Source organism: Mastigoproctus giganteus, chromosome 4 (genome assembly GCF_048544385.1).
Source record: "Mastigoproctus giganteus isolate SK-2022 chromosome 4, ASM4854438v1, whole genome shotgun sequence".
In the NCBI taxonomy this organism is placed as follows: Eukaryota; Metazoa; Arthropoda; class Arachnida; order Uropygi; family Thelyphonidae; genus Mastigoproctus; species Mastigoproctus giganteus.
In genome coordinates, this window is record NC_143578.1 from 212082144 (window position 1) to 212094556 (window position 12413).

Genomic DNA, 12413 nt, shown 5'->3' on the forward strand with positions numbered 1-12413 from the left:
AAAATCCTAGAATAATTTTACCTTCACACCTGTTGATCCAAATATTTTTCTTCCTGGGAGACACAGGAGACCTGAATAATGCTTCAAACACTGTGTGTCATTTGATGATGTGAAAGCCTTCTACACCCTATATCATTCTCAATGACATCACATCCATTTTTGTAGCACTTTTTTGATATTTTGATATACTACCTCCTGAAAAGGCTTACTTACAATTTCAACTAGTTATTTTTAAAATTTAACTCTTATTTTCATCTAATCCACCATTAAAAACTTGGGAAAAAAGTAGTAGTAGTAGTTATAGTAATTGAGGCATGTGATGCAAGAAAGCAAGCTTATATAGAATCAGCCCAAAAAAAAAAAAAAAAACCCATCATTTCACACATCCATTCCCTCTAAATGTTTGTCCAGTTCCTCCTTGTATTTATTTCAGCCATCAACTTCCACAATGACAGATGGAAATTTGTTCCAGCAATCAACTACCCATTGGCTTTTTCTGCACATCTAAGCTATAACCGTCTTTCCTCAATTTGAATTTATGCCCCCTCAGGTTCGTAATCTGAGCAAGAGAAAGAATCCCATCAGAATTGAGCCTGCTCAACCCATTCAAAGCCTTATATGCCTCAATCAGATCACCTAGCAGGTGCCTAATCTCCAGACGCTGCAATTTACAGAACTTAAGCCTTTCTTGGAAAGACCACCCCATTCATTACCCTCACCAATTTTGTTGCCCTTCTCTGCTCGCTCAAGAAACTCTACATCCTTCCTAAAATGAGGCGTCCAGACCTGCACACAGTACTCAAGGCATGGTCTGACCATTGCCATATACAAAGGGATATGGCAATGGTTTCAATACAAGCAAAATTACTGTATATCATTGACAATACCCCATGACCTGCTCTGGCAGACTGTCTGCACTGCTCAGAAAACATCACATCTGACTGCACAATTGCCTCCAGGTCTTTTTTCATTTTCTACCACACAATTGGTACACTTCTCTGGGGTTACTTCTACTAATACGTAGTGGCACCTCTGTAGCCAGGCAGGCAGGAGCAGTAGTGCGTAACTCACGCTTCTTGATTAGACCAGGGTTCGAGCCCATGACCACCAAATACAGAGGATGCGGAAGGTCAGGGAATGACCACCGCATATCCACAGCCCAGATAAAGGATGAGGGTTGGCGTCAGGAAGGGCATTTGGCCGTAAAAATTTCATGCCAAAACAATAAAAACACTGACCCCATATATATATATATATATATAATGGAAAAAGGAGAGGACAAAAAAAAAAAAAACCTACCAATACATAGTACTTTGCATTTGTCAATTTTAAACTTCAGTTGCCACTTCTCAGCCCATCTGGCCAAATTTTCTAGATCCTGTTGCAGTAGCACACTGCCATTTCTGCCATTAACAACCCTTCCAACCTTTGTATCATCTGCAAACTTCAACATTAAGCCTGATATACCTTCATCAATATCATTGATAAATATATAAAACAACAGTGGGCCCAACACTGGGGTGCTCCACTCATAACATTAGTCCATGAAGAGCAGCATCCATTGATTACCACTCTCTGTCTTCTCCCACTCAACCAACCCTTTTATCTACTGTAGCAATTTAACCTTAATACCATACTGCTCCAATTTGTACAGTGGTCTTCAACACACAACAGTGTCAAAAGCTCTCCTGAAAACCAAGTATATGATATCAAAATTATTTTTTGCATCCAGTTCCTTTGTAAACACATAGTATCCAATCATCTAGTTGTTGTTTTGTTGGTTTTTAGGAGCATTAGCAACTAAGGCCATATTGCTCCGGGATGTGCGGTGGTCATTCCTTGACCTTTCCGCATCGTCCGTATTTGGTGGTGACGGGCTCGAACCCCGGTCTAATCAAGAAGCGGGTGCTGCGCACTGCTGCTCCTTCCCACCTGGCTACGGAGGCGCCTCAATCATCTAGATTTGTCAGACACTTTCCCTTAACAAACCCATGCTGTGTGTGAATTATTACTGCAATCTTGTCTAGATGATCCTGCAATGCAGCTTTAACCAGTGACTCCATTATTTTCCCTGGAACAAAAGTTACACTAACTGGTCTGTAATTACTCATGTTACCCTTAGATCCCTCTTTGTGAATTGGGGATACATTTGTACATCTCCCGTCCGTGGGGACTTCCCAAGTCCAAGGATCCTCTCAAAATTATGGCTAAGGGTTTGCTTACTTCCTTTGCCACCCCTTTAATATAAATGGATAGAACCCATCTGTCCAAGGTGCCTTTCCTATGTTTAACTTCAACAATTTCTCCTCCACTTGCTCTCAGTTATTACAAAATCATTAAGCACCCTGCTACAGTTTGATAAACTTCTAGCATTTTCCTCCCTTAATAATTCCTCATGTGTGAATGTAGAATCAAAATACTCATTCAGATTATCAGCTATCTGAGCAGGATCATCAACAGTTGAACCACTGATATCAAGTGGACCAATCTGATTCATCCCCTTCCTTCTAGAGTTTACATAATTAAAGAAGTCCTTGCTTTTCTTAACATCCTTGGCCAATGGTTTCTCGTAATCTGCCTTCGCTCACCTCACTTCATTTGTGCTTATAACTATCATAGGCTTCTGTGTCGCCTGATAATTTATATCCGTCCCATGCATTTTTCTTCTCTGCCACGAGTCTCATTAGTTCATTTGACATCCATTTAGGCCTAAATCTTGAACAGTATTTCTTAATCGATATGAAAAGCCTAGTAGCTTCCACGATTACTTCCTTGAATGCTTTTCATTTAGAATTTACTGCCGGTAACATCCTCATTTGGCCCAACTGTATACAATTTAAAAACTGCCTGAGACCACTGTAGTCACCTTTATGCAAGCAAAAACCCTTCCCTTTACCACTGATGGTAGTAATATCTTTAAGTAAATCCCACATCAGTACACTGTGATCACTGCCACCCAGTGGTTCTTTTATTTGCAAATTCTTAATGCATGAATAATCACTGCTGATAACTAGGTCAAGAGTATAAACCTCTCTGGTTGCCTCTCTAACATGTTGCCTTAGAAAACATTCATCTGATAAATCCACAGAAGTCTTGCTAGTTTTTGAGTGACCAACCCACAAGTTCCAGTCAGTATCTGGGAAATTAAAATCCCCCATTATTAGACAATTTGACTTATTGGCCCACTCTATTTCTCTGCACAGTTGTTCGTTGTACTCATCAGAGTCATTAGGCCTATAACACACTCCTACTCACACTAACACTCATTTTTGCTTTCCCAGTGCTGACATCACACCAAACTGACTCAACATTGCACTGTCCATCTATGTCAACTGGATGCACTTCCTTAGATTTTGTTTTTCTTAATTAACAGCATAACCCCGTCCTCCCTTCCTGTCCTGTCTGTCCTTTCTGTACGCACTGAACTCCCCAAATTCCAATTCTGCATTCCTTATATCTGTGTGACACCAAGTCTCTGATGTCCCAACAATATCCACCTTTGATGTCTTGACCTACCTGCACTTCAAATTCATCAAATTTATTTACTATACTCCTAGCATTGGTGTACATGCAAGTATACATGCACCTATTCTTATTGTTAGTTACCCTAACACAGCCCATGTATTTATTTGTTCCGTCATGACTCCCACCCGTACCTGAAAACCCCAATACTGTGCCCTCCAATCTAATAAAAGCAGTGGAAGAATCACTTGCACCTCTGCCTGTGGCTACTGTTAATCTTTTAGTCTGTGAATCCACCAAGCTAGCAGTTTTCCAACCCACCTAACACTGCCTCGATAGCATCAGCGAATATTCTTGCACCCTTTCTATTTAAGTGTATCCCATCCCTATAGAAGCAGTCTCTCCTGTTAACAAGCACAGACCATGCTGAGAAAAATTCTCCCCCGTGAGCCTTGCACAATCTCTCCAGGGCCAAATTGATTGAAAAGGCTCTCATCATGTACTCCCTCCTATGGTGTCTGGGCAGAATTGCAGACACTTTCAAATTTAATCCTAACACAACTTTTTTTCAATATTGACCTATACTTGGTAGGTAAGTCTGCAGATCTCCTATTCTTAATGTCATTAGTGCCAATATGTACAACGATATCACCCATTGTACCCTTAAAAGATGATGTCTGCTCTATAACATCATCAACTTTTGCCCCTGGCAGACATATCCTGGTCCTATTCCACCTATCCTTTTAACATAATATATTACCCGTCTCCCTGACAATGGAGTCACCAATAATAACTCTCTCCTGAGGGACAGCACATTCTTCCTTGGAGATTGCTGCTGAGTAGCTTGATGCACAAGAGGTAGCTCTGGTGTTGAGTTGGTAAGCTAAGAGCTTGATGAGTCCCCCACTTTAATACCATCGAGGGCATCTACTCAACTCTTCAAACTCTCATAGGCGCCCATCAGAATGCTGAGATGGCAGCTAATTTCTTGACACTCTCTGCACCTAGCACACACAAAGACATCCTCCTTGGCTAGATCATATCCTGTTCCAGAATGATCTGCATACATTTCCCAAGTCACACATTTTTTGAGGCTGTGGTACATTGGAGAACTGCCCCCCCCCTAGTTCTCCCCCAAGCCATAGCACTCCTGCTACTTTGTGCTCATTGTTTTGCTGCTCTAGTCTGGGACATGATTGAATAAAATGAAAATTAATAAGATTAATCAATTTAATTAATTAGTGTAGTATTGAAAAGTATTGACTTTTCAATACTACACTATGTAATAGATTTATAAATGCAGTGTACATACTACGCTATCTAGTTTTACATAGCTACCTATTTACTACAATTAAAAATTTGAATTCCTTACCACTCATTCTATACTATAACAATGGCAGCAAGATTTGAACAAAACAACGGTTTTACATATATTAAGTAGTAACCTACAAAATCTGTATCAAAAATAAAAATAACAAGCGTGACTAGGTCTATAAAGCTACTTATTGTTATTTGTTTTGTTTTTTTTTAGGAGCATTAGCAACTAAGGCCATATTGCTCCGGGATATGCGGTAGTCATTCCCTGACCTTTCCACATCCTCCGTATTTGGTGGTGATGGGCTCGAACCCCAGTCTAATCAAAGCTACTTAAAAGTACGATATAATATGACAATCATGTAAATAAAAGTGGTTACATAGTCTTTTCATATTTAAAAAAAAAAGATAAACAAGTTACATAATGTACACATTAAATTTCAAGTGTGTTCAATTATCAAATAATATATCTCAAATGTTCTATGATGTACTCAAAAAAAGCGTTTACTAAAGCTCAACATGTCCTCCTCATGTAAATTATAATGAATAAGGACATAGCATAACTTTACCTTTAGACCTATCAGTCTGAATTTTTTCCTTCCTGTGAGACAGGGTAAACTTAGATTCAGTAAACTAACAAGTGTAAAAATAAAATTGATTTTACTTTTATACTCAACAAAAAGAAGGCTTCTTGATTATAACTTTTTGTTTTGCTCCTTACACTTTGCATGTCTAAAAATTTTAGTGATTTTCCTAAGTGATGTACACTTTTAGATTCTTACATTCAAGTGAAATACATTGCTGCACCAATTTAGCAGAGAATCCAGTCACATGCCTACTACAGTGAAACTTCCCTTTAACGGACAGCCATGGGGAACGAAAATGTGTCCGTTAGAGAGAAGTGTCCACTAACAAGAAGTCTGAGGGATAAAAAAAAGAAAGAAAGAAAGAAAAATCGTTAAACATTTAATGTAAAATTAAATTAAAATATATACAGATTTTGAACAATATTTTTGTAAATAATATACATACAATTGTGCTATGCATATTATGACTTTATCTTAAGAAAAATACATAGAGTAATCACTTATTTTCTTCTGCACCTTCTTCCAGCTGATAATTTTGTTTTTAACATTTGTTTGGAGTGAAGAAACCATCGAAAGTCCTTCAGTATCTTCTTCAGCGGCGAAAAACATTTTTAAACGATTAATTTGTATGAGCGCTTCTTCTATTTTCATCGGTGGTTCGTCATTAATATGTTCTTCGACAGAATGACCTCCTTCCATTTCTTCATCCTCATGAGGAACTTCTTGAAAAATATCGATGATAATGTCTCTGATATCTAGAGCACCATCTTCTGTAGTTAGGTTTGAGTCTATATCTTTGTAGCCAGGGTCACTTGTAGCGGAAGTATCGTTCATTATCAATAGATGTTGAAGTTCTTGTTCTTCTTGGTGCTCCACATTGCTGTTCACAACTCTAATTTTTGCGTTTGAGAAGCCAGACTTTACAAAACAGTTCACGACAGTTTTTTTCTAATTGCGTTTACTGAAGAGGAAATCCACTGAATCGCATCTAGGATGCTGATTTTCTTTGCAAGGTCACTCGCACATGTTACATCGTTCATGTTTGCAATGAGATGTCTTAAAACACGTTTTCTGTAGTGAAGTTTAAAATGTTTTATTATCCCTTTGCCCAAGAGCTGACACTCTGCAGATGTGTTTGATGGCAGAAAAACGATTTGAATGTTGGACAATTCAATGTGCGGGTGAAATGCAGCATTATCCATGAAAAGAATAATTTTTCTGTTTTGACGAATCGTGTTTTGGTTAAAGTGACTTATCCATTTGCTCATGATATCGCGTGTCATCCACGCTTTTTTATTAGACTTCCAGTCAATATTCAAAAGATTCAACTTTATGCCCTTGAAACAACGAGGATTTTGTGGTTTTCCTATAACAAGAGGTTGTTCAAAGTCTTCCAGCATATTTGTACACAATAGTACAGTCAAGCGTTTCTTAGAAATTTTTCCGCCCTGGCACTTTTCGTTTTTTAGACTCATTGTTTTTTCAGGAAGAGCTTTAAAAAACAACCCTGTTTCATCACAGTTGTGAATATCCTTAGCTTCAAAATCATGACATAAATCTTCCAATTTGACGGTCTACTCTGTTACAACCCCAGTATCAACAGATCCACCTTCACCACTTACGGTTTTCCAAGAAATTTTATGCCGAGTTTTGAACTTGTCTAGCCATCCCACAGAAGCTTTGAACTCATTTACTTCCATAGATTTCGCAACCTCCAAAGCCTTTTCCCTAATAATAGGCCCATTAATGGGAATTTTTTTAGCATGTTCACGACAAAACCACTCATACGTAACAGTGTCAATTTGAAGTCCAACAGTTTTCGGGAATCATTTTTGAACCTGATCATTTCCGTGTTGCCAAAATTGTTTGAGCAGTTCATTTTTTTTCTTTAGGATGTCGCTTACCTGCGTCTTCCCGATTTTGAATTTTGCAGCGAGATTGCGAACACTTTTTTTGCCGATCATACGCATTAATGAGTTCGACTTTATCTTTTAAAGTTAAATGTTTACGAGAAGACATTGTGCACTTCACACGACACTGAACAAAACTAAAAACTGAAAAGACGAAAGGCCGACCATATCCCCCCCCCTGCACACACCGAATTCATCAGAAGTTTTACACGTGCCTTAAAATTCTTGAAAAAGGGTTTAGAACCACGACGTAAACCTTGATAAAATTCAGAGAATCGGAAATAGAAAATAAACACACGACTGAGACAATACATGGAAGAAAAGTTCCTAGAAAAAGGGCCGTGAGCTCGCCCGCTGTCCGTTATGGGGAGATCAAATTAAGTGCTAATCAAAACGAAACAGTGCAGATTGCCTGTCCGCGTCCGTTACAGAGAATGTCCGCTAGACAGAAGCTGAAAACACGTTAAAACCAATGGAGGTGAGTTGGGGAATTTGAAAATCTCCGTTGTAGAGAGATGTCCGTTAACGAGAGGTGTCCGTTAGAAGTTTCACTGTATTTAGACAAATGAAATAGCTCATGACATGCTGGGTCATTTGATATGACTGTACTATAAGACCTGCAGTGCCTTGAAGCAGTAGATAAATGCATACAATGGAAAAGAGAAAAGTGACATCAGCAACCACACAAAAAGCACAATCATACATGCTTATGCTTAAAGAGCATCATTATGGGAAGTAGCAGAGCTCATCCATATATTCATGCAGTGTTTAAAGTCATTAATTAGTGACTACTTTAAGAAAAAACAGTAAGAAGAACAAGTCCAGTTAGAAGATGGTACCTCCATAATCTGTACTGCATATGTCTAGTCCACCAAACATACAAAAATTAGGATGTAGTAAACAATCACCTAAACCTTCACCTGATGGTGAAGGTTTAGGTGATTACCACTTTGTTACCACTTCCACTGCATGGCATGTAAGAAGCTCAGCAACGGGTCTATGCAGCTTTATGACAATCAGAAGGTCTCTCATGTGTGAGTGAAACAGATTAATCAATTTGAAATGGTGCTGGAATAGTGGCAATGGATGCACGTGAGTTTGAAGGAAACCACAAAAAGAAATGGATCCCAAATACATCCTGCCCTTGGTACAAACCACTGTTGATGGTGTTCTAATCTGGGGACTGTTTTTGTGATATGGCATGTATCCTCTCATCTAGAAGGTGTATCTGAACATTCTTGCAGACCAAGTTTATCCATAGTGATAGACTGTTCCAAGATGATCATGCTACAGCCCAATGATACAAACTGTGCAAGAGTGGTACATAGAATACTCCAGCAATATGCAGTGTCTTCCACAGTCTATACAGCTGCTCAAACATGAATCCCATCAAGAATCTGTGAGATCATCTACAATGAATTTGAGATAGGCATTAGCAATCCACAAATCTTTGTTACCTAAAGTTCTTTCTCAAAACAGAAATGGAACAATGTGGATACCTGTGCACACTTAGCTGAATTCATGCCATACAGGATTGTCTCTAATGAAGTTTATATGATTTACAATGTAACCTGTTTTACATATATTTTATAAAACATCTGTTTCAGTATTTAAGTAACTCATATATAAATTTTAATCAAAAGTTGAGTGAATGAGCTTATAATCATTAGATGCACAGAGGTAGCTAAACAGTGCAAGTAGGACTTTTCAACATCTTTTGAGCATGCACACATTGAATTTAAACTAGTTGTTACATGCCAGTCCCTTGTTTTTCCCATTTCTAGCATGTACTGGAAATGACAAAATTTGAACAGACAGTGCAAACATTAAATTTTTTGTTGTAAACTTGAAAAGTCAGCCATGAAAACACATGAAATGCTCATTACAATTTACAAGAATTATGCTATGATAAAAAAAACAGTTTAAAGGTTAAGTAGTTTCAAAGGTTTTGTCAGGAAAATTTTTTTTCTCGAAGATAAAGAAATAAGTGGCCCTAGATCAATGTCCCAAAACAATCAAAACATTAATGAAGTCTTCACCATCGTTCACTGGAATCAATACCATTCAAGAAATTCTAGGGAGACATTGCTTTCATTTAGGCTTCTTCAAACCATTTTACTTAGGATTTGGTCATGAGACAAGTGAGCAGTAAGTTTCTTCTAAGCATTCTCACTCAAGAACAAAGACAGCATCAAGTTCTCATTTCATCTGGGTTGTAATTCGAAAAAGCTATGTTCAATCCAGAATTTTTTTACAAAAATTATAACAAGTAACGAAACCACAAAATTAGTCACATGCCTCCTACTTAGACAAATGAAATAACCCATGACAAGCTGAGTCATATGATATGATTATACTATAAAAGCTACAGTGATTTAATCAGAATTTGTTATGTGAAGTGTCACTGCTGATGCAGCCAACCATCAATAATTTTAAGATAAATCAGCAAAATACATGTAACAAATGAGAAAAAAATAGTGTTAACTCAAAGCAGCTTTCTGTTAGACTGGCACATTAAAACATGGTATGTGCATGCTCAAAAGATGTCATTGTAAGCCCCCTGACCAATCTTTTAGTTACCACTATGTGTCCAAGGATTATAAGAGCTAACCAAACCTTGTAATTTTATTATATTCTGATATAGCTATCCAGTGGCAAGTGGAGTTTAAAACATTTTAATTGCAGGTGACACACCACAGCCTAGTTAACAATAGGCCAAGTGGGTATGATATGATCATCCATCTCTACTTATTTCAATCATTCTTTAAGAAAATGAATCCACTTAATCACATATAATACTATCTAACGAAGAAATAATTATCACTAGAAAATTAAAGAATAAAGAATAATAAATAATAAAATAACACAAACATGGAAAAATAATCATCGTGTAATAAATTTAAAAAGGATGACAAGACAGTAAAATTATTGTTTTCCAGAAATATGCATTAGGATGATAAGAATTATCTGTATTGCAAAAATAGTTTTCAGACTAAAAAATGATCAATACTAATAGTCTAATAAACTAGAAAAAAAGATAATATGAAGCATTATCACAAAAAAGTTGGAAATATTTGGATAAAATAAGCAATGAACAGAAGAAAAACTTGAGTGTAAGAATGACTGGATAGTTATTGCATCCTTATAAAGGAACAAAACCTAGTTAGAAAAATTTCAATCATTTTTCAGCCAAGACTGACAAAGCTTCTTACCATTTCTTCTATTTGCTAAGACAGATAAGATGGACTCAGCATAATTATTTACACCTGAAATAAAAAAACAAAAAAAAAAAAAAGAATTTTAACATCATAAACTGCTTATAGCACTTGAAATAAAAATCAAACAATCATCATAAGCTTTTACTGAAAAATACATGAACTGCATTTACTCAAAAATAGAGAATGTAGAGGGGGAAAAAAAAAAACAGACAAAAAGTTTAAAGAGCTAATGACTCAAGAACTGTTCTTCAAATAAAACAGGTAACTGTTTGTTGGCCTGGTACATTTTCAGTCAAATGGCATGTTTACATCACTACAATGTAGTCTCATGATAGTGATGTAAAAAAGTAGTGGTAAATAATGCAAGAAAGCAAGTTTATATAGCATCAGCCAAAAAAAAAAAAAAAAAACACTACACACGTCTCCTGTCCATACCCTCCAAAAATTTGTCTAGTTCTTCCTTGAATTTATTCAAACCATCCACTTACACAACAGATGGAAGTCAGTTCCAACACTCAACCAGGTGTTGGCTGAAGGGAAACTTCTGCACATTTATCCTGCAACCATCCTTCCTCAACTTAAATTTATGTCCCCCCCCATGTGTCAATTCTTCCTCTTGCTCATTCTTCAGCAAAAGGAAGAATGACATTCACATTCAGCTTGCTCAATCTATCCAAGGCCTTAAACACCTCAATCAGATCACCCTGCAAGTGCCTAGTCTCCAGAAGCTGCAATTTGCAGAACTGAAGCCTTAGGTGTCCTATCAATGATTTATCGAAAGTTATCCTGTAGAGATAAGGTGGTCGCAATCCCACTGTATAAGGCAATTGTAAGCCCCCATTTGGAATACTGTGTTCAAGTATGGAGACTTCATCTGAAAAAAGACACTTGAGCTTCTTGAACGGGTCCATAGATGGGCAACTCAAATGGTGGGTTTGATAGGACGATCATATGAGGAAAGACTGATTATGTGGGCTACAGAGCTTGGCAACCAGGCACCTCAGAGGTAACCTGATTGAGGTTTACAACACTCTGAGAGAGATTAGTAAAATGAGTAAAGGTGGAATTCTCACTGTTATAAATAATTCCAAAACTAGGGGTCATAAATTCAAATTACAGGGTTTGAGATTAGATTGTAGGAAGTTTTCTTTTAGCCAGCAAGTCGTTAAATGCTGGAACAAGTTGCCCTTGCAGGTATTGAGGCTGACAGTTTGAATAAATGCAAAGGTCAACTGGATACTTACCTGTATCAGGAGGGAAGCATATAATTTGTGTTTTCTTATCTACTTGGGTGTTTTTTTTCCAAAGTGCAGCAAAAGCTTGTGGCTTCCTTGAACTATATGGCAAATACTATTACTGTCTAGGAAAGAGCACCCTTTTGTTCCCTTCACCAATCTGGTTGCCCTTCTCTGCACCCATTCTAGCAGATCTACATCCCTCTTAAATTGAGTATCAAAAGCCTTCCTGAAATTCAAGTACATGTCAAAATTATTTTTTTTAATCCAGTTCCCTCATTGCTGCATCATAATAACCCATCACAATGATTAGACAAGACAGCCCCTTAACAAATTCATGCTGTGACTGCAATATAATTGCATTCCTGTCCAGATGGTCCTGCATTACTTCTTTAACCAGTGACTCCAAAAGGTGACAGAATTCACATTGTATTTTGGCTATAAAATGACAATTTAATATATTGCTTATATCAGTTACAAACTTCATTTTATCTAAACTAACTTGGCATATCAATTACACTGGCTTAGGTTACATAAATTGACCTGCTGATTACCTTTGGTTAGATTAAATTAGGTTACGTTATATTGGCGAGATTACTGGATACCTTAGATTAGTTAGATTAAGTTAGAAAACCTGAATTCTGGTCAATTATAAGTATCAAAATGTTGGAATTAGTATTAGCCATG

General features: G+C 37.2%; 1 protein-coding gene across 1 annotated transcript in view; it reads right to left on the bottom strand.

The window, feature by feature from the left end:
• LOC150087384 (fidgetin-like protein 1) overlaps positions 1 to 12413 on the bottom strand; it is a 50626-nt gene that overhangs the window by 22214 nt on the left and 15999 nt on the right. Inside the window, exon 3 of the mRNA XM_090372461.1 lies at positions 10486 to 10539. Within this exon, the coding sequence (XP_090228587.1) occupies positions 10486 to 10539 (54 nt within the window). The remainder of the gene's footprint in view (positions 1 to 10485; positions 10540 to 12413) is intronic.